Source organism: Epinephelus lanceolatus, chromosome 5, assembly GCF_041903045.1.
Source record: "Epinephelus lanceolatus isolate andai-2023 chromosome 5, ASM4190304v1, whole genome shotgun sequence".
NCBI lineage: Eukaryota > Metazoa > Chordata > Actinopteri > Perciformes > Serranidae > Epinephelus > Epinephelus lanceolatus.
The window spans coordinates 26,045,371-26,066,968 of record NC_135738.1 but is presented as its reverse complement, the minus strand read 5'-3'; the positions used below and the strand labels follow the sequence as shown (position 1 = coordinate 26,066,968).

The window sequence follows — 21,598 nt, the reverse complement described above, 5'->3', positions numbered from 1 at the left end:
TGAGCATAATGCAGGATCATGCATATGCAGCATCATGGGAGATGGAATCCTTGTCACCAAGAAAGCACAAAAGGGAATAGAAAAGGCAGCGTGACCGGCGAATTAAAAAAACGAAGGCCCACATCGGGGTAGCCTTTCCCAGGTAGACAGAGCTGCTGAGGGAGAATGGTAATGCAATCACAGGCCAGCGCCACTGTTGGCTCTTGGCCGCTGTTAGTGGCCAGTCGCTAACAGCCTCATCCCTCTCCTTGCATCATTGTGCCGCTGTTAGCTGTTAGCCTAGGGTGACCATATTTTGATTTCCAAAAAAGAGGACACTCGGCCGGCCACGACATAGCCTACTTAAATGATACTGGCAGTTTACTCAAAGATGCCTTATAATTTTAATATATTTAAAATTTATATGTATGGATAGGAAATTCAGTTATATTACAAAATAATATCTCTCAAAGACAGAAATTCAGATAGGCCCCAATAGGGGACACATACACACACTAGAGTGTGGCTACCCGATCTGAGCCCGACGGTACCCGACGGGTCGGGCCGGGTTTGGTCAGAAATGTAGCTATAAATTGTATTCGGGCTCGGGTCGGATTCGGTCAGCTTTCAGTGAAAATGTAGTGTAAAAATAAATAAAATCCTATTGTCTGTCCTGTTTATTGCTTGGGCACTGTTATTGACGTGACAACACCTGAACATAACACACACAGACACACATTGGCTGTTTGTTTCTACCTCTCTCCTCGCTGGAAGCCTCGGACCTCCAGCCGCCCGCCTCCGCCTTGATTAAACGCTGAAAATAAAATAAAAGAGGGAGACAGGTTTTTCCTATTTTATCTTATTTTGTTTTATGTCTCCCTCTCTTCTCACTAGAAGTGTCGGACCTCCCGCCTCCCGCTCCCGTCTCAAACACAGAGGTCTCCCTCTCCGCAGCTGAGCACCCACGGCGCACGCCAGGCCTGTTAAATAGCCTGTAACCACTGTGTGACACAAACTCAGTGCTTTGGTCATTAAATAATGTCGGGCTCGGTTCGGGTTCGGACAGAAATATGCTGCCCGTGCCGCACTCTAACACACACACACACGGAAAACCGGACATTATCATCAGTTTATAAAAAAAACCCCGGACGCCCCGGACGGGACGTGAAAAGTGGACATGTCTGGGCAAAAGAGGACGTTTGATCAGCCTATGTTAGCCGCTGTTAGCTGTTAGCCGCTGTTAGCCACTGTTAGCGCTGGCCTGTGATTGTATTACCTTTCTACTTCAGCAGCTCTCTCCACCTGGGAAAGGCAACCCCAATGCTGACCCTTGTTTTTTTAGTTCGCCGGTCATGCTGCCTTTTTGATTCCCTTTTGCACTTTCTTGACGACGAGGATTCCGTCTCCCGTGATGCTGCATAATACATGATCCTGCATTATGCTCAAAGAGTGGGACTTTGTTATGCGGCAGTAGCGCCGCTGGCCACTAACAGCTGTTAGTGGCGCAGTAATGCGAGGAGAGGGATGAGGTGTGTGAGGTTGAGCCACTTGTCAGTTGTCAAAGGACAAGATGTGATTGGTTTGTTTCAATTTACATCCGCCCCAACAGTCCTAGTTGTAAACACAGCCAGCATGGTGAGGAGGGGGTTTGTCAACTCGCGTCGCGTGTGTCTGTGTAGGAGCCTGAATGAATACTCCATGTAGTATCGAATGACATGGTTTCATCAGTGTTATCATAGCTTTTTGGTACACAGCGGCTACAGTTGTTGCAATATGTGTTTGAAACAGTGAGGCGCTAGAGTGCGCCATCTGTTTGAATGCAATATATGATTTCAACGTTAGATGGGAGAAATTCCTACACACTGTGGCTTTAAGTGGCAAAATCCAAAGCATTCATTATGTTGAAAGGCTCATTTCTGACTCTTATATTATGTTATTGGATTATAATTATCAGTGCATTAAAGTGCTCATTACTTTAATGTTGCAGCTGGTAAAGGTGGAGCTCATTTTATTTACTTTATACACTACTGGTAGTTTACCATAATATCACATCATATCTTATCACTTGATTTATAATTTGTATTAATAATCTAATTTGCAAAGTTAATAAGGCTGTCCAACAACATAGCAGAGTGAAAAGTACAATGATTTCATGCAGTGCAGTAGAAGTATCAAGTATGATGAAATGGAAATCCTCAAGTAAAGTAGAAGTACTTTAAATTGTAAATTGTATTTATGTACTTGAGTAAAAGCACTTAGGTACATCACTGACTATAATGTATGATGAGAAAAAACAAGCAAATTCTCACATTTCCGGACTTAATCCATCAATATGAGGTTAATTTCTTGATTTATTGATGATAGAAATTTTAATGTGTTTAGATGCTCTAAATAAAATAAAATATATAACAAAACATATTAAATTGTTAAAAGTGAAAAGTAGCTTAACTCAGAAAGACAGCTGAGCTTATATTTTCTGACAAAAAAGGACACCTGCATGCATGAACATGCAGTCGGTGTATATACAGGATTAGACAGGCAAAGATGACAGTGTGCTGGTTTGACAATTTCTGGTTTGGACGTGACAGTATCAGAGATGACAGAGAATAACTGTTAGAAATGTGGGCTGGAGGGATTGTTCAAGCCTGAGAAGGGCAGGGAGAAAATGAAATGAGGAGCCAGAGCTGAAGAAACGCAGAGATTGTAGCAGAACCTTAACAGTGGCAGTGAATCAGGGTGTGCCATTGCAGCAAGATGACCGGCATCAGTGAATGGTAATTTTGTGCTGACTTGTGTTCTTGTGGTAGGATTCTCATTTTGCTCAGCATATCACAGTTCCAAATAATGACTGATGTGATGCAGGCTTTTTTTTGCACGCGTATGGAAAGTGGTTATGATTCCTCTTCGGCTTTAAGGCCTCAGCTTAAAATCCTGATTATTAAGAATGATCGCAAGCAGAGATCGACTGAGCGCAAGGAACGTCACAGTGCGCTGTCGGATAAGCAGCGAGCGATACACAACATGGTGTGACAGGAACTGCTGCACACTCACTTGGGCGCTGTCTAAACACCAAAGCAGGAACATGGACATGTGATGTCAACACTGCAGTGGTGGCTGCATCTCACAAGTGACATAGAAATCAAAATAATACAAGGTATTTTACAAAAGGACGTGTCACATATAAGATGTGCATGCATAAGGAGTACCTGTATGCTGGTGTGTTTGCAGCTGGGGTCAGTCTGTGTGTTCTCTGTACAAGGAGCGGACAGAGGCCTTTGCTCTGCAGCTTTTCACTGACACACATTCTTAGGTTTTGCAGTTTAGGGGAAATGGGGCCACACTCTGTTGTGACGTGCATTGCAGAGCTACAGGAGAACTCCAACACTAGGCAGATGAGCACACAAACAAAATGGAGTCTGGAAACACAGCAGAGTAGGGAGCAGTGGAGGAAACCAGAGAAGGGGAAGGAGGAAAGGAACAGAAAAACAGATGTCATACAATGATAAAGGGCCAGTTCATCCAAATGTTCTCAGTCACCTTTGGCAGTGTAAAACCATGCAGATAGATTGAGTTTCATTTATCCAGGTTTTGCTTAGCCTAGTGAAGCAACACAGTGCATAAAATAAGCACAGTGCTGATGTTAGATGCTTCGGACCACAGTGTTAAACTATATATCTTTAAATGTTACAATTACGGCTGAAAATGACAAAAGAAATTAACATGTTTGCTGATTTTAGTATCTCCGCAACTGTAATCAGTTGCCAGCTCTCTCTCCCCAGAAGTGATTATTGTTGTTAGTGCGAAGTCACGCTGATTCGGTCTGCACAGTAGCGGAGAGTGGAATTTTGTTTGCTGAGCTCACAACATTTAAAATTGATTTTAAAAAACATCGATAGCAGCATCTTTTTTTTTCCCTCAGATACTTTGTCCCTGTTACTTCTACAGTTGTGAAAACAGTTGACAGTGTGTCTGTGGATTATACAGAGTAACAGGCACTGTTTCTCTAAAGAGGTTGCTGTTGAATATTTTAATTGCAAAGCTCCAATGCTCTGAGCATGATAAACAATGAAAGATGAAACCAGGGCAAGTAAAATCCAAACTGTCTGCATAGCAAGAGGGAATGTTTTATTTTAATTTGAGTGAAGTGACCCTATAAGTGTGACTGTATGTGTAAATAAATCAGAACCACATTCATCTTAAAGTTTAAAAAGCAGACCTTCACAAACAACATTCTGCATTTTACCTCGAGTGACAGTTGGTCAGATTTCACAGGAAATCTGTTGCTGCTTGTCACCATGAAGAATTGCTTTGTGCCATGAAGCAAGCAATGATTTATTTATTTTTTTAATATCGCCAGAGCACATATACTTTTTGAATTCTACTTGCCTCGCTACAGGATTCTCCTCTTCCTCTCTCCTGGTCCTTCTCAGTTATTCTTCACTTTTCTCATCACTTTTCAACCCTTCATCCAGAAACAGAACATGGGGCTTCATTCCACTTGTGCGGTGGTGACAGCTTCCTTGGATACAGCTGCACCAATGTGGTGTTTTTCCATTGCGAATCACAAACACCTGCACACACACCTACACTTACAAACATAGCTTCCCTGAAGACTTGGAGGGGCAAGGAGCTCATTAGGGACCTTATTTCTCCAGGTTTTGAGAAGATACCATTTTACTTATTTTGACAGAAAGGAATTTTGGCGGCTCCTCTGTTTGAGTGAGCATCTATGTGGAATGGTCTTTAAAACTACACCATTTTGTGTAGGCAACTTAAAGCTACAGTTAGTAAATTCATGCCTTATTTGCTGAAACTGTCACTATATTCTGAAAGAAATACATGTGACAGACAGTCTGTGGAAAAAAATCCATGTCCCACCTCCTTTTCCTGCTGATTCTAATGGCATTCACCAGGGCCTACGGTGGTGCACTGAAAACAACCAGTCAGGGTCGAGGAGTCTCTAAAGCAGCTGTCAATCATGTCAGTCACTTCTGGTGTTCAGTCAAACTGTCACCACTGATCAAATATGAATCAAGACTTTGTCTCTCCATCATCTATTTCTCACCTCAGATGTTTGCAGAAAAATATTTTAGTGTACTGTTTAGCTGTAAAATGAGAACATTTGTGACCTGGACCGTTGAAAGCAGTTAACCGTTTCCAACATGGCAGCTGGTACTGAGTACTCAGGACCTAGCATTGCCCAACAGCTGGACCAACTTTCTCGTTTTACAGGTAAACGGTACACTAAAATATATTTATTCAAACATTAGAGACGAAAAAGAGGCAATGCAGTAACAGAATCCTGATTTGTACTTGAACAGGGCTGCCTAGCTTGACAGTTTGTCCGCAGTTCATGAGCAGTGATTGACAGCTGCTCCTCAGCTCTGACTGGTTGTTTTCATTCACATGCAGTAAGGCCATTAAAAGCGCTACAAAGCAATGAAGTTAGCAGAGGTGTATGATTTTTTTTTTTTTTTTACAGATTATCTGTCTCATCTAGTGCTGTGTGAAGTGATAGTTTCAACAAATATGAAACAAGCAATTTTTTTTAATAAAAATTACCAACTGTAGCTTTAAGTCCAGTATTGTACTCTATATAATACATTTTATTACATGAAAATCAGCTGTCTTGTCTGTCTCATGAATAATCACATTTGCTGTGGAGAAAAAACAAGCACTCAAAAGCACTAAAGGTGAATACATGCTTTTGTTTGATTCTCTACTATTTGAACATCTAGAGAGATTATTTATATTTCTTATGTGTCCCAGGATTGTAGGACATTTAAAATGGCCCTCGTTGAAGGAATTAATTAGACACCCGCACACAAGGACACACTCAAGCTCAAGGTTAATTATGAAAGGGGGAAAACCCCTTTGAAGTCCCTCATCTCAGGACCTGTGCTGTTACGATAATGAGTGCTCATTTAGAAGGATGAAATATTAAAACACTTGCAGTGAACATTTTAACCTTTATTCTGCTTGATAATGAAACAATTTCACAGACAAATTTACATTTTTTTTGTTTTGAACATACAAATCCATGTAAATCTGTACATACCAATTTAGGGATGTACAATACAAGACATGTAGAACAATATTATATTACAGTATCTTTCAAAACAGATGTTTGAGATGAACTGAAGCTTTGGCAATATTTGAAACAGACTTAGTCGTCACTGTCTGATCAGGTTTATGGTCATGGTTAGGTTACAATGATGACACTTAGACAGCTGTGGCAAAGCCAACACGGTTGTTGGTGCGATCGTAGACAGAGTAGTACTCCCTGAGGAACACATCTCCAAAGATCCACAGGGGCTGGCCATTGCGAGAGGGCAGGTAGGTGGGTGTGATGCCCACTGAGCAGAACTGGTATCCATTCTGGTAGTGCTGGAGGTGGAGACGGGAGATTGGAAATGTTTATAACATTGCACCCACAAATAAAAAAAATATAGCTCCCACATAAAGGCACGAACACACACGCACACATGCTTATGCTATGCACGCATGTAGTAACTTACCTGAATGACGTAAGCAGAGGGAGACAGAGGGAAATTATTGCCGCTGATATAAAAGCTGAGAGTTGGCAGGTTGTTGGCCTGGCTGCAGTCCACCATGTACTGGAGATCAAGACAACAAAGAGAGGGACAGTTTGAGAAGGACAGAAACTCAAACCAACACAAGCTGGCCCAATTTGTACATTGTTTCATTACACTCTTGCTTCTCTTTTGATGCACAGGTTTGATTTTTGACCTTGGCATCCACTGCTCATAATGACTTTAAAATAGTGCAGCCTGCTGACCAGAGCTGCAGCTTTATGAGGAGTAATAATCATAGCTTGCTTTCCTACTGCTTCATTTTGAGAGCGTGTCTGTCTGTCTGTGTTTCCATTTGTCTTACCATGCCATACTGGCTCTGTTGGGCTCCAATGGCCTGCATGATGTAACCCAGAAGCTGGCCTGGGGCTGTCAGCATGGAGGTTCCAGTGTCCACAATGGCCTGGCAGCCCTGAGAGCACCAGCCAGTCTGTTGACCGTTGATCTCGAATCTGCAAGGCACCACACATGCCAAAAGTTGTTTACAACACAAAATAATCACTAATAGATAATTACTAATCTCAGAAATGCCTTGTAACGATCAGATTATTTGACTTTTCATGTTAATGAAATGTTGAAAAGCACAGACCCCTCAATGCCGATCTGCCAGTAGGTCTCAGAGGTGACAGGCGTCCAGTAGATCTGGCCCTCGTACAAGCTGTTGTCCACGTCTCCAAAAGAGAGCATGCTGCCCTCCTGTCCTCCCCTAATCCAGACCAAACACCAAAATTTAGCTGCAAGCTCTCCATGTGAATATACAGTAATATCTGAGTAGCAGTATGTCCCGTATGATTCTGTATGTTTCACAGCACCTAATAGAAGTCTTGTGTCAGTTATACCTGGACAGGTAGAAAGCGAAAATGTTGGAACTCAGCAGGTTTTGATTAATCATGTTGTCCATGACGGGAGTCTCTCCTCCGGCTGAGATGGTTGGATAGGACAGGCCGAGGATGCCATCAAACTTGGCCACCACGAAGGTCTGACCAGGCTCGTCTGTGCTCAGACCAATCTCTTGGTTAGGAATCTCAATGCCGCCGACCTAAAGGTCCAAAACCAACCAATATAGTTATGAGTAAGAAGCAAAGTTATTGACTGTATTAATATGTGTTCAGCCTACATGACTGTAGACAGCAGCATCAATAAATACAAATGGGATTGACCTCTGTTAAGTAAACAAATTAGCAAAAGTATTCTTCTAGTTCTACATTTTTTTGTAATACTGAAATGATCTTATACAGAGAATTGCCTCTGTATAAAAAGACATATATTTTTTTAAGTTTTAACACACATAAATCAGGAAACTCCTGCCCTAATCTTTTTGTATTAACACTTTGCAACATAATGCAACTCTGGTCACACCTATGTCAGGTATATTTTAACTGTGAGTCATCACTAATAGAGGTGATATTGAAAATGTCTGTTTTCAGGTAGATCTCTCAGTCTCGGTACCTAAGATTCAGCTCAGTCAAAAAACTGTATAGAAATAACTGATGTAGCCACCGTGGCGTCACCCACTGGTTTGTGGACTCCTGCTTGAAACCCTTGAGTCTGCTATTTTGGCTGTCACTGCCTTAGTTTTTTGGAGTGACCATATGTGGACGAGGGTGTGGAGCTGACTAATGGACTGTTATGATGCCTAGCAGACAGACTGTTACTCAAAGCGACCACGCCTTTAATTATGCGCAACTTTAAGCCATAATAAAATGTAAACGGGTGAGTTATATCAAAATTTGTCCCTAAAGATGTTTATTTCTGCAGTGAAGTTGTCTATTGGGATTGACTTGCTTTTGGAGCAAGCCTCAAGTGGCCATTTGAGGAACTGCAGTTTTTCACTGGCTTCATGTTTCAGCCCCAGAGGTTGCTGCTTGGTCCGGTCTAGTGTTTTATTTAACTGATGTACAGTGTTTGTTTGGTGGGTTTGACTCACATTGACAGTGTCATATCCAAAGACTCCATAGAGGCTTCCAGCTCCGTAGGGCAGGTAGAAAGACTGTCCCTTGCGAGAATAGGTAGAGGACTGGCTGGGGTTGAACTTCGTGTGTGTGTCTGTGGATGGCATAGGTCAGGATTATCTGTAGAGCCACTACCACAAACACGTCCTTACGCCTTGCAGAGCCTTTTGACATACTGATAATTCACTTGATTAGAGAAATCATGAGCTGAATTTTAGCTTACACAGATGCTTCCCAAAGACCCAGAAATGTTTAGTAGCATGCCTGTAATTACACTAAAACTCTAAATCCCATGTATGTACAATATGTAATCTCTTGGAAACAAGATGACAGGCTCAGCGTGCTTGGCCTATATCAGCCTTAAGTCCTCTGGAGAAGTTCTCCACATGCAAATATGTTCTGGAGAGTGTGGCAGATGAGAGATTTTGTCGTGTAAAGCCTGTCGGTTTGTACTCACTGCAGGCCTCAGTGTTACAGTAGATGGAGTCCACCCACAGGTTGGCAGAGCCAGTGTCAAACAGCACCTGGAACGACTGGGGGGGTGTTCCAATACTGATGGCGCCATAGTAGGTGGTCTGGGAAAAAACATTGAAAGTACAAACCCATCAGTCAGTTAATGCTTTCGTCAAAACCTTGTATGCAGTATGGAAGAGTGCCTTTAACCTAGAATTCCTTACATCAGCATAGTTATTGATGTACATGTTGGCAGAGCCATAGAACTCATCAGGCTGGTACTTGAGTGCCGGATCCTGGTAAGGCAGCTTGATGCCTTTCTCTCTCAGCGCCTCACGCATAGACTTGTTCTTATGCAGAGGGATCCTGAGGAAACAAAAACACATACAGTTATGATTTTTTATGGCTTTCAGTTTCAGTCACTTTAGCAAAGGACCTTCAAAACTTTGCTTTCTGATAAAAAAAAAGATCACAAAACACAAAGCTGGCACAGCAATGAGAAATATAGAGAGATAGTTTCTTTACTTGACGATTCCCTCTGCGAGCACCGCACAGACCAAAACAGCCACAAGATACTTCATGATCCCTCCGGTACGCATAGCACTTCTGGATGGATACAACTCTGCTTGGATCTGAGCACACTTTATATACACATGTCTTGGCCCTTATCAGCCAGAGTGTTATCAAAACTTAAGTCATATCAGTTCAGTCAAGGTGACCCTCAGAGCCTTAGAGGATTTATAGTACATACTTAATTTGCACATCTAACACTGATTAAATACACACCACCTTCTGTGATAGCCACATTCCACCAATACAGCCAAAAACCTCTAAAATGAACACATTATAAAACAATGACATGATAAGATGTAAGATGTTATCCATTTGGGCATTTTAATATGGCACTTTAAGTAAAATACTTAACTCTTATTTAATGTTCCATGATCCTAAATGTAACACAGATAAATATTGCGTGTTCTACAGGAAAATAAATAACATGTAGGAATTAGTTTTAATCTAACAGTGATAAATGTGATGTATTTTTTCCCCGTCTTTTAGAAACGGATTCTGAGTACTGAACTTTGACTTGAGTTTGCATTATGAATTAAATTTGAGCAATTTGGAATAACAGCTTTCTGTTGTTTCCACTGAAATCGTCTGCGTACTGTTGGAAATCTTCAAGCTGCAGCTTTGGTACAATTTTATCCAATTAGATTTACATATCAGCAGCAAGGTCAAGCTTAATAGCTTGTGCGGAACTACACCTTTCCACAAATAAAAAAATGATATCAAGACTTTGGTATCAGCAGCACTTTAAACACACAGTTTTATCGGAACCGTTTGTGCCGTTCAGCTTATCATATCTTTTAATATTGTTTACATTTGATAGCTTTTGTCCTTTGATAAAATCAAGATTTTATGTTTTGAGTCCTTGTTTTTTAAAACATCAGACATTTATGTAACTTTAATAGCTTTAAAAAAAACAGTAAATGTTGGCATTATATATTTCTGCAAACCACAGATATGAAACATCTGTACATTTTTATGTTGCAGATATGCTATGTTTTCTTTAACAATGCTGTGGTTTCGATGTGGCTATTTTTAGGCAAAAAACCCCACTTGGTTGTGGTTAGGAAAAGATCTTGTTCTGGCTTGAAATACCCGGTTTTGGTGGCACAATCACAGCTGGAAGTGCCGCTGATATCTTATTAGAAAAATGTGATTTTGTTGTTTGTTGATCTCAAACAGTGGTTGGCAGCTTGGCAGCCATCTTGTCTTGCTCTCACGCCATCCCCTCCACTCCTTGATGGCAAAGTCAGCTCATATTCATGTAACCAGAACTATGTCACTTTAGAACAGGCAACTGGGCTGAGTTAAAATTAAAGTTTGTTTATGCCCATAAATTGATTTTTTTTGTGCTTCGACTGAGCTATATTAATAGAATAGAGGCCTACAACAGGCCACAATCATTTCACGCAAGTAATTCTTCTCAACAACTGCCATGATTAGCTTTGTATTTTCCCGACTGTTTTCTGTCAGTAGCATCTTGTTGTACAATAAATCAGACCAGTGGCATGGGGGTACTCTGATTACACTGACTTTGTCATGACCCCCTTTGTTATACTTTTAGATGCATCAGCACGTCCTTATTTCCTCCATGGGACCAATGACATTGTGTGGACGGGACCCTATGATGTGATGTAAGCTCGCATCTGTACGTAATATCTGAAGTGTCCTTTTCTTGGTAGGAAAACTGCAATGCAGCATTTTCTTCAACACATAGCAAGCTAACTGCTGTAGAGTTGAGAGCCTGCTGAAACTAATGGGGCAAAGATGAGACAGAGCCTAATCAAGAAAACTTCCAATGCCACAGCTCATTACAGAGACATATACTCTTCCCTGCTGTAGTGTGGTGCTGCTGTAAATAGAAGTTCAGAAACTGTGGTGTAAGACGCAACTGCCAATAATTCACTTCCGACTCTGTTTATAACATCCACAGCTCATACGATAAAATGAAAAAAATTCAGCCAACTCAATTTCAAATATTGGCATTTATTTGCAGTACTGTAGGTGTTGCTGTTGTCATCCTGCACCACTGAAATGTGTCACACCTTGTTAGTGTGGATTTTCAAGGAAGAGAGCGAGAGGACGTGGGCGTGTGGCTGCCTGTGTGCAGTATATGTGTATGAGACCCAGATAGACGGTGACAGGCCATGAGTTAGAGCAGGTTTCCCCTCCAACAGGGCTCAGTGTGTGGGCATAAATCAATGAGAAATTCCCTTCTGGAGAGCCCGCTGATCAAACAGGCATATTGCAGGTACAGCACTGGTGTTCTCACAACATGTAGTAAATATGCTGTCTCTCATGTGTTTCCAGGCCAGCCCATGACATCAGCCTGGAGGAGTTTGATGATGAGGATCTCTCTGAAATCACAGATGACTGCGGGATTGGACTCAACTATGACTCTGATCCATATGAGAAGGTGGGGCTCTCCTTCATTGTTAATGCTTTTAATGAAATTTGACCAATGCTTTGTGTCTCAGATATGTAAAAATGCAAATTTTCAGCCCGGATAGCAACATGTCATATATGTAAAACATGTTTACAGTAGTTTGTTTCACTTTCTATTAACTTTGAATATTATAGAACTTGTAATCTAGTTGGAATTATGTATATTTTTCTGTTTTCTGACAAATGTTCCAATGAGTTTATAGTCAAACAGCTCCTCTGCAGTTGCTTTGACAACCTGCAGGTACGACCCTGTCTCACCCCCAACTTCTCAAATACCGACAATTGGTCAGTGGCCCTCAGACACTGAGGCACGGCGGCATTCTTTAGTGGCAGGATGAGATGAACCAGGCGGCGGCATTTTGTGATTCATTAATTCATTTATTCCTTTTCTTTAACCGCTTATCCTGTTAGGGGTTGCAGTGGGGTTGGAGTCTATCCCAGCTGACATTGGGCAAGAGGCGGGGCACACCCTGGACAGGTTGCCAGACTATAACAGGGCTGACACATAAGACCTGTTTCCACCAAACACTTTCAGTATGGTACCTTTGGAACCAAAAGTACCCTTCAGACATGGTACTTAGACCCTGGCGTTTCCGCTGCAAACCATACTCTTAAATGTGAATTGTTACCACTCACTGCTCCGTCCAGCACTATGCGACCCTTTTCTTCTCTCCAAGCGAGAATTAGAATATATGCAGTTCACATAATCTGGCCAAAATGAATACACATTAATGCTTGTAGATCCACTCATTACTAAGAGTGTATGTCATATAAAAACCTAAGTAATGGTCAAAATTGTCATACGGAATATTTATGGTGTGTTGATTATTCACGTCATGATCTCATGCATTGAGTAACATCAAGTGACCGTTCCACCTTAAAAGTTGCCAGCGGTCGCTCCAGTGAATTAAGTTATTTTTTCTCAGACTCCAGCTGCTGTGAGAGGCAGCTGAACAGCCTTTCATTTTATAGTTACAGTTTACTTATAAAACTCTCCACCATATGAACAGTGGTTACATGAACCTCAAAAGCAGCCACAACTCAGAGCAGAGTGACTGTCTGCTACTGACAAACGGACTGCAGTGTTTACAACTCCACCTTTTAGTACCAGATCTGTGTGCTAGGTACCCCAACAGAGGGGTGACCAAAAATGGGGACGGTTCGGAACGGTTCCATTGGTACCATCCACAACTTTTCATCGTGGAAACGGGAAAAAAGCGTACTGAACTGAGCTGAACTATACCGCACTGCTCGGTGGAAACGGGGCTATAGAGACAGACACCATTCATACTCACATTCACACCTATGGCCAATTTATAGTCACCAGTTAACCTGATGTGCATGTCTTTGGACTGAGGGATGAAGCCGGAGAACCTGGAGAAAACCCACGCCGATACTGGGAGAATACGCAGACTCCACACAGAAGGGCTCCCCACCCTGGGTTCAAAGCAGGAGCCCTCTTGCTGTGAAGGGACAATGCTAACCACTGTACCACCGTACCACCCAAAATGGGTCAAACTAATTCAGACAAACATTTGGTTTCACCTGGGAGCCTTCTGTTAGTGTCTCATGTGACACCAAAATTCAATCAAGTGATTTTAACAATGACGTAGTGTGCTGGTACGTACAGAATACTTAGTTCAAGCCAAACCATATTTTTTTTCTGAACCTAACCACATGCTTTTGTTGCCTAAACCTAAGGAAGTAAACCTAAAAACAATTTTTTAACCTACATCTTATTTTGACAAAAACTGTATGCATTTAAAGAGGAGAAACTGTACATTTCCTGTGAAAACAGAAGTTTATTTTGAAAAAAGACCATGCATGTAACGAGTGTAAATTGACAAGGCTTCCCTGAACATCCAAAACAGATGTGGGAGGGGTACCTTGCGCATCATATTTTGATGTGTAGAGCCACTGACCAAGCTTCGGTATCTGACGAGAATGTGTGAGAACTTAGATAGATAGATAGATAGATAGATAGATCTTGGTTTGCCGAGCTTTTTAGTGTAGAGACCTGCTTATTTGCATATAGCTGTCTTATGTAAGCATCTCTGTAGCTCTGGATTTTGATCTAAGCTACCTAGCTTACCAGCATTGCAGTCATCACAGTAATGATCATAAGCCTCAGATACCCATATCATAATACCAGGGACAAAATGAGAAACATGAATAGCTTTGGTGAACGCAGTGAATCCGTCTGCGTGTACTCTGATAACATACCGGACCTGAGCAAACCATATACGTTGAATGAATTCCTCGGCATACAATAGAAATTCTAAGTAGCACTTCCACTAAGCGTCTGATTCGAGTGACTGTGTTGTGAAGTATATGCAAATAATTGAGTCATTAGCTGTATCATCCCACATGTCCGACCAGCTTAGACCTTAATTACACAATTTCTAAGAAGTATTATCTCATATCCTCTCTTTCTCCCTTTCTGTCTTTCTTGCTCTCTCCATCCTGTGGGATGTAAATGTTTTATGCTGGTGGCGTGGAGCCATGGCTGCAGCAGAGGGTGGGTGACCCAGTGCAGTTTGCTGCTATGCAGAGACAACCTCCATCCCTCCCTCCCTCCCTCCCTCCCTCCCTCTCTCCCATGTGTCTTCCCTTCCCTCCCTGCTATGCAGAGTGTTGCTCGGAGACAGAGCTCAGATTCCCTCCTCCCTTGTTCTCCACCACCTCTACGCTCCCTATCCCCCCCTTAAAGCTGTGCTTCCCTCACTTTCTCCCTCTCTCCTCTCCCTTCCTGCCGAGGTGACTGGGAATGGGGATTTAGCTCAGGGATGGTTGGTTCTGAGGGTTAAGCTCTCGGCATAAATCTGTGCGAGATATTTTGCTTCCTCCACTTTAATCCACCGACAAAACACATTATGGATAGCAAGCAAAGCCCTTCTGTAACAAAGCTGTGTTTGCGTAGCGTGTGAGGAGACTCCAGAGAAAGAGAGACTTTTTTTTTCCCTGTGCCAGGGAGGTCATACAGTAGTAAACCATACATACAATCTTCGTCATCTCACACACATCAGACACATAGCAGCGGCCCTGACTGCTCACTTCACAAACAAGAAAGCGCAGGGCACAGACAGTGTCGGCCCTTGTTACGTTACATCATTGCCCAGAGGAAGTAATCTTACTGACATGGGATGGATAGGACACACACCCAGTTGCCCTCTGGGTGTGTGCGTGTCCATTTAAATAACAGAGAATGAAAGGCAAGACAGAGAATGTCGTGCACAGGGTTTCTCACATGGTATTTGATTTTGCCTGCATCAGAAAAGGTGGGTGGGTGTCAGCTCATCATCATCAGCAGTCCCTCCCTTGTGCACCGCACTCTGCTGATGAGAAGAGAGGCTTCTGTTTTTTATGTCAGTATGATTCAGCCATATTGGGCAGCATGTCTTTGATGTTTAGAAAGAACAGCCAATCTTAACAGTGAGATGATCCTCCGGCCCCAATCCCCAGCTCTGATTAATTCCGATTCGTTATAGGGTTCAGGTCTTAATCTGTGTAACCCTTTAGATCAGTACTTAGCCTTTGTGACAGGAGCACACACACATACATGTGAACAAAACCAAACAGAGACACACACGATGCCTCAAAATATCTTCATTCGGAGCTGAAAGAAGGCAATTAAAGATCGTTCACATGGGTTTGCTATCAATGTCTGATTTTATATCTCTGAGGAAATGGTAATTGCTGGCCAAATGCCACAATGCTATAGCATTTCTGGCTCAGTCTGTCCTTTCCTACTATCCATGATGTCAGAGGGGATTAGGTTTGACAATGTGTTTTCAACCGTGGGATTTGTTTTTTTGCCATGACCTTTAATTTTTTGAATCCAGCATATCAATATAACTAGGAGGGAGTCCACATCAGAGGGAGCCCCTCCCTTTTTTTTGTCTCTGAATCTTTCCTCTGAGTCCCACACACACATACGCCCTGCTGCTTTCTGCCTCGTCTCGCCCCTGATTCTTCACTTCCTGTCTCTCTAACATCCATCTCTGTCTCTCCAGAGCCCTGATTGAACACCATGAGCACATGCATAATTCAGTATGTGACAGAGCAATGGTGTCTGTGTCTCAGCTGTGGTGCTAGTTTAAAATGTGGAAATGGAGAGATACAGTGATAGATGGAGGCCATCACTCACTGGGTGGTCTCCATTAATGGGAGGCTAATCGACATCTGTCATACGCTCCGGCACAAAATTCATCCAGATTAAGAGCTACATTTGGTAAAGGGGCTTTACTTGGGCACACATGCACCCACACAGAGACAAAATTTATACTGTCCTTGTAAAAATGAAACAATTGGAGGAGACAGTGATTATGACGGTATAGCTACATTTATAATCAAGATGTGAGCTAAAGCCTAGATGCAATAAATCATCTCCCTTTTTCATTACTCTATCCCTCAGCGACATGTGGGACTACTGGCATCTCGGCCAACATTACTGTCTTGAAAAGGCTGCGGTGCACTCATTTTTTAAGTGAAGGTAGCGAAGGTCGTGGTATCATGTGAAAGTAGGCAACCTAAGGCATCCACTGGGGGAACTGCCCATTGGTCCGACGGCCCATTGGTCCGACAGCCCATTGTTCCGCCCATATTAAACCCATTGTTCCGAAGTCCGTTCCGAAATCATCATGATGCCTTGTGGTTAAGGTCTGGTTAGGATTAGGCACAAAAACCACTTGGTTAGGGTTAGGAAAAGATCATGGTGTGGATTAAAATGAAAAAGAAAGTGACAAACACATAAGCTGTGAGTCTGCTTCGCCTCAAGCCTTTCTCAGCTGACCCAGAGCCGGTCACGGCGCACCATCAAGGCAGAAATACGTCCCGCCGGGAGCCGTTCAGCACCGCGGACTGTCGGACTAATGGGATGTTGGACCAATGGGCTGTCGGACCAATGACATGGACCCTCCACTGGTACCAACCACGTCATGCTTGCTTGCCAAGAAGGGAGCTAAATAAAGCTTTAATGTTAGGCAAAATTTTGGCGAGGGGAAAACTGTCATAGCCATTTTCAAAGGGGTCCCTTAAAATCTTACCTCAAGATATCTGAATGAAAATGGGTTCTATGGGTACCACCAGTCTCTTCTTGTGGTGTAGCTATTTCATTTTTTGAAACATGACCTCACTGTATAAAATTACCTATAGTGACGGATAATCACAGTCTTGTGAAACTTCACAACCACAAACTAGAGACCCTGCACATTCAAAGGATGTGTGGCTGTCAGAGGTATATTGACAATAAAAGGGCAATTTCCACAACAGAAGTGCTCGCTTTCCTATTACCGAAAAAATCAATTCTTACAGAAATCTCCAAAGAGAACAAGAGCTTTTTGGTACCAAATCATAGCATGCATTTGCTACGGTGTCCCTCAAGGTTTGGGTGTCTCAATGAGGTATTTTGGAGGGATTGTTGACCAATTTTTAATCAAGGTAAATAATACTTAAATTTAGCACAAAATCTGTATAACAAATTCATCAACCCAGAAATTGCTGCAGCCATTTATGAGACATGATTGAGCATGGAAATGGCCATCATATACACTTTAGCCACCTGATGGAAACACTTGACACACAGTGCTGAGCTGCATTTCAAATAATGTTTAGTTTCCTGCTTTCAGATGACAATTACCACTCCTATGTGACATTTACCGTTGACCTGCTATCTCCGCCTAAAGATCCTCTGCTCTCCCTAAAACAAAAATGGCCCTATGGTGGACCTTTAAGTGTTAGCAGTACTGCCTTAGTGATCCAAGACTAATGGCTGTGCAGGTGTATATGGAGCCAACCATGCAGCAGTGACCTTTATAAGTAGCCAGCATTTCATGAACTGAAAAAGAACAGACTGCAACATGGTCACAGCCAACATATAGCTCCTTCACATCGGCAGTAATAAGGCAGCAGTGTATTCATGGTCAATTAGCAGTTGTATAATGTTCTCTGCATTCTGTTTTGCACCTCCACTGGACCCTTACTGCTTTCTGTTGACCCTCGCCGCCTGATAGATCTTACAGTAAAAGACCAATTAATTCCCAGCCCCCACTTCCCCTCTCTGAAATTTATGAGTCCCTGGTGTCCACTTCATTCGCAAAGCCATGTGTTCACTTGAGGATCACGTCCTCAGTTCCTCTCAACTGTCCGGCTCTCCCCTCTGTCATTTGGTCAGCTCAGGAAGCAAGATGGCCCTGCAGTCAAACCTGGAGCTTCTCCTTTCCCTGTTGCTGAGGACAGTACTGTATAGTAGAGCTGCCATTTCGCTGTCTTCTGATACAGTATGCAGCAGAAGAGAATTACCCATGCTGGAAGAAGCCTGTGGTCTGCTAATTAGACATCAAAAAGCCTTTCTTTTTGTTACAGTGATATCTCTTTGCCAGCTGATCAGCATCCAGAGACACTGCCCTGTTGAGCATAAGTAACTGTGAAGGCAGAGCTAAAAGAAAATATAAATAATACATAGTTTTTTATGCATTTGAGCATGTCTGTGTTTGATACAAGGAATATCGTTTTAACTTTAGACTAATTTCATTTCCATTGACTGCAGCTGTGCTCTCCAGTGCTTTCCTCTGTGTGTGTAAGAGGACTAACCTCATTCAGCAGGAGAGTATGCTTGCATAAGTCTGCCGGGTGACAGAGGAGGGACAGTCACGAGGCTGAATGGGATGTCCTTGAGAACTGGAGAATATGAGGATCGATTCTCGCCGACACACAACTCTTATTTATAGTTCTCTCTTTTTCTTTAAGCCTGCCTGCCTGTCTGTCAGGTGGCCTCACTAAAGAATGCCTCCTGACAGTGCAGATTATTCTCCCAGGCAGGTGTGGCATTTTCACAACCCCTCTGATGGATCTCTGGATTTTTACACTGTCACGGAGTTATAGGTCACACATCCCTAGTGATGGATTATAATGGGTCAGTGTGAGGAAACAGCATTGTGAATCTTGACGGTAGATTATGAGGTGAGAATGCGTATAATGATCGAAGGTTTCTCAACATGCACCTGATCCTTTTTAAGACATTTCTTCACATCTTAACAGCCAAATCACAGAGAGAAAAATAGATATGTTAATCAGATCTAAGCATGCATATTCATGTACACTCTCTGGGTAATAGATTGAGTGTTGATTTCTGTTGCTGTGGCATAAAGTGGATGCACCAGGCGTCAGCAGAACCTGGTTGGATGGATAAGAGGGTGAGCTTTGATTCCTCCATTAAAGAGACTGCGCCAAGAGGCAGAGAAACTGCTGCGCTGTTCAAACTGCTGGTCAGATAAATCAATCCTTGTGTTTGCATTGTCGAATTCAATGGAGGAAGGAGATGATCAAAAAAAAGAATAAGCCACAAATCGTGTCGTGTCCATGCACTCTGTCCGTGACAAATTACAGTGGAGGAGCTTTTATCAATATTAGCATGAGTAACGTAAACGTCAGTTTTCTTTTCACAGTATATAGTTTCAAGGTATATATTCTGCACCCCTACATGAGAGATGGCTTAGGCCAGTGGTTCTCAAATGATGTGCCACCATCGTGCCAAATCCAGGTGTGCTTCGGGATTTTGTGATAACTACACATTATTATGGCAATATTCAACTGGGCCTATACAAAAAATGATGGATGAATTTTTAACTGACTGTAGCAGTATGTTGTGCTCACTCATTTCCCAATAAAGAGGCAAAATCTAGCAAATAACTTTCACAGGGAGCCTATTTGTTGCTATTCACGCATGGGAATTATAAGTGTGTGACACATCAAAGGCCCTGATTGGCAGCCAGTGTGAGTGTATGATAACATTTAAAAGGAGAAATCTGAGAGTGGAACACTAGATCACCAATGTTACCTGTCTTATTTTTTCTTATTTTTATTGTCTTATGTTGTGATAAGAATGATAACACACATTATAGAGGCTGCTGTGCACCTATATAAATACAGGTGTGCCTTGTGATTTTGGCTTGCTCTTTGGTGTGTCTTGGGCACACAATTTGAAAACCATTGTCCTAGACTATTGGGGTAATTCTAACATTCTTAAGCAAACAGCTAGTCCTTAAATTACATTATATTTACATTACATCTGATAATCAATTAATCAATTTGAGTATTTTTTTAAAGTGAAAAAGCTCAAAATTCTCCAAACAGCTTCCTAAATGTGAATATTTTTTGTTTAGTTTTGTTTTATTTTTTTACTCCTCTATGACAGTAAACTGAATAACAAGACATTTGAAGAGGCCATTCTGGGCATGAGGAACCACTGCTCGACATTTTTCACCATTTTCTGACATTTTAAAGACCAAACAACTGATTCATTAATGGAGAAAATAATCAACAGATCAATCGACCAATAAAATAATCCTTAGTTGCAGCTCTAGTGTGAGATGTGTGTCTATAAGATACTTTATTGACCTTGCACCATCAGTATACCTTGTATCTGGCAAACGTGAAAACTAGACAGCAGCACACACATGCTCGTGGAGGTGTGGTCTATTAAACCTCAAAATCATTTAGTGCGCTGCTTTCCGGTAAACCAGCTGAAACCTGAGAGAGGTCTGATTGATCCACTCTCATTTCATCGCCCCTTCATTGTTTTACTTTGGTCTTTGTCTCACACACACACTATCTCATCCTCCTTTCTCTTCCAAACAGTCCATCCTCAAGACTACTCCATTGTTCTGCTCTCTGCAGGCTTTTTCGCAAAGTGACTTTGTATTTAGTGCCTTAATTGGTTCAACCTTTTTCACCTTTATCTTTTCACGGGGAGGGTGTGAGGCTGCTGATGCTGAAGGCTGCACTAAGCATCTTTGTCTTATGTGCACACACACATAAATGTATTCATAGGTGTGCACACACAGAGCGCCCGAGGCTGCAGGGAAAAAACATATCAGCAAAATGTACTGTGGCTGTTTATGTGAACTCTGTTGCAGAATTGCCCTCTACAGTGCTTTTATGTGTGTGTGTGTGCGTATGTGTGTCTGTGTTTTACAAATGCCCTCTGTGTAATCAAAGAACACTGTGTTGCATGCTGTCCATCTGCACTATCCCTTGTTCTATTCATCTCCCAGACAGGCCTGTTCTTGGCAAAGCTTTTAAATGAAAAAGGAAGTACAGCAGGTAGAAGGTAGCAGCTTTTTCCTTTGTCTTGGCTCACAACATAATAGTTTCCCCTCTGCTGTCAGAACAAGAGATGCTTTAATTGGTTTATCTGAAATATGCTGAAGGTGTGAAAACATAAAGCATCCTTTATTTTATCCTCTGAACCCCATTACAAGTCTGGCCCTTTCTCCCCTCTGGCCTTAGGACTCCCTCATCCTGGAGAAGAGTGACATGCACCACCCAGTCTGCTCCTTCCAGGATGACTTCCAAGAGTTTGAGATGATTGACGACGAAGATGAGGATGATGACGATGAAGAGGAAGAAGATGAAGAGGTTGACCCTGATGCACCCCCGTCCCCCTCCGCCTCCCCGCCCCTCTCTCCTACTCTTGGCACTCTGAAGAGCAGACCCACCACACTGAACCTCACCACTGCTGTGTCACAGGTCAGAGGCCTGAAGCTCTGGTCCCAAACACAAACACAGATTATCTGTAGTTGTTAGTCTTTTTAATAGCACTGTGTAACT

The 21,598-nt window shown here is 42.3% G+C and overlaps 2 protein-coding genes across 5 annotated transcripts in view; one reads left to right on the top strand and one right to left on the bottom strand.

The window, feature by feature from the left end:
• mapk8ip2 (mitogen-activated protein kinase 8 interacting protein 2) overlaps positions 1–21,598 on the top strand; it is a 40,023-nt gene that overhangs the window by 6,032 nt on the left and 12,393 nt on the right. For 3 of the 4 annotated variants that reach the window (XM_078167972.1, XM_033634909.2, XM_078167971.1), the window contains 2 exons: positions 11,855–11,960; positions 21,278–21,517. In XM_078167972.1, the coding sequence (XP_078024098.1) occupies positions 11,855–11,960; positions 21,278–21,517 (346 nt within the window). Of the gene's footprint in view, positions 1–11,854; positions 11,961–12,004; positions 14,508–21,277; positions 21,518–21,598 lie in introns of those variants that run through there. The other variant, XM_078167973.1, reaches the window with a different exon arrangement.
• LOC117262167 (gastricsin-like) lies at positions 5,935–9,580 on the bottom strand. Its single transcript, XM_033634912.2, has 9 exons — positions 9,503–9,580; positions 9,202–9,343; positions 8,982–9,099; positions 8,500–8,618; positions 7,412–7,611; positions 7,162–7,278; positions 6,877–7,024; positions 6,498–6,596; positions 5,935–6,366 (listed from the first exon to the last, which is right to left on the bottom strand). The coding sequence occupies exons 1-9, from the start codon at positions 9,574–9,576 to the stop codon at positions 6,202–6,204; spliced, it is 1,182 nt and encodes a 393-aa protein (XP_033490803.2). The 5' UTR covers positions 9,577–9,580; the 3' UTR covers positions 5,935–6,201.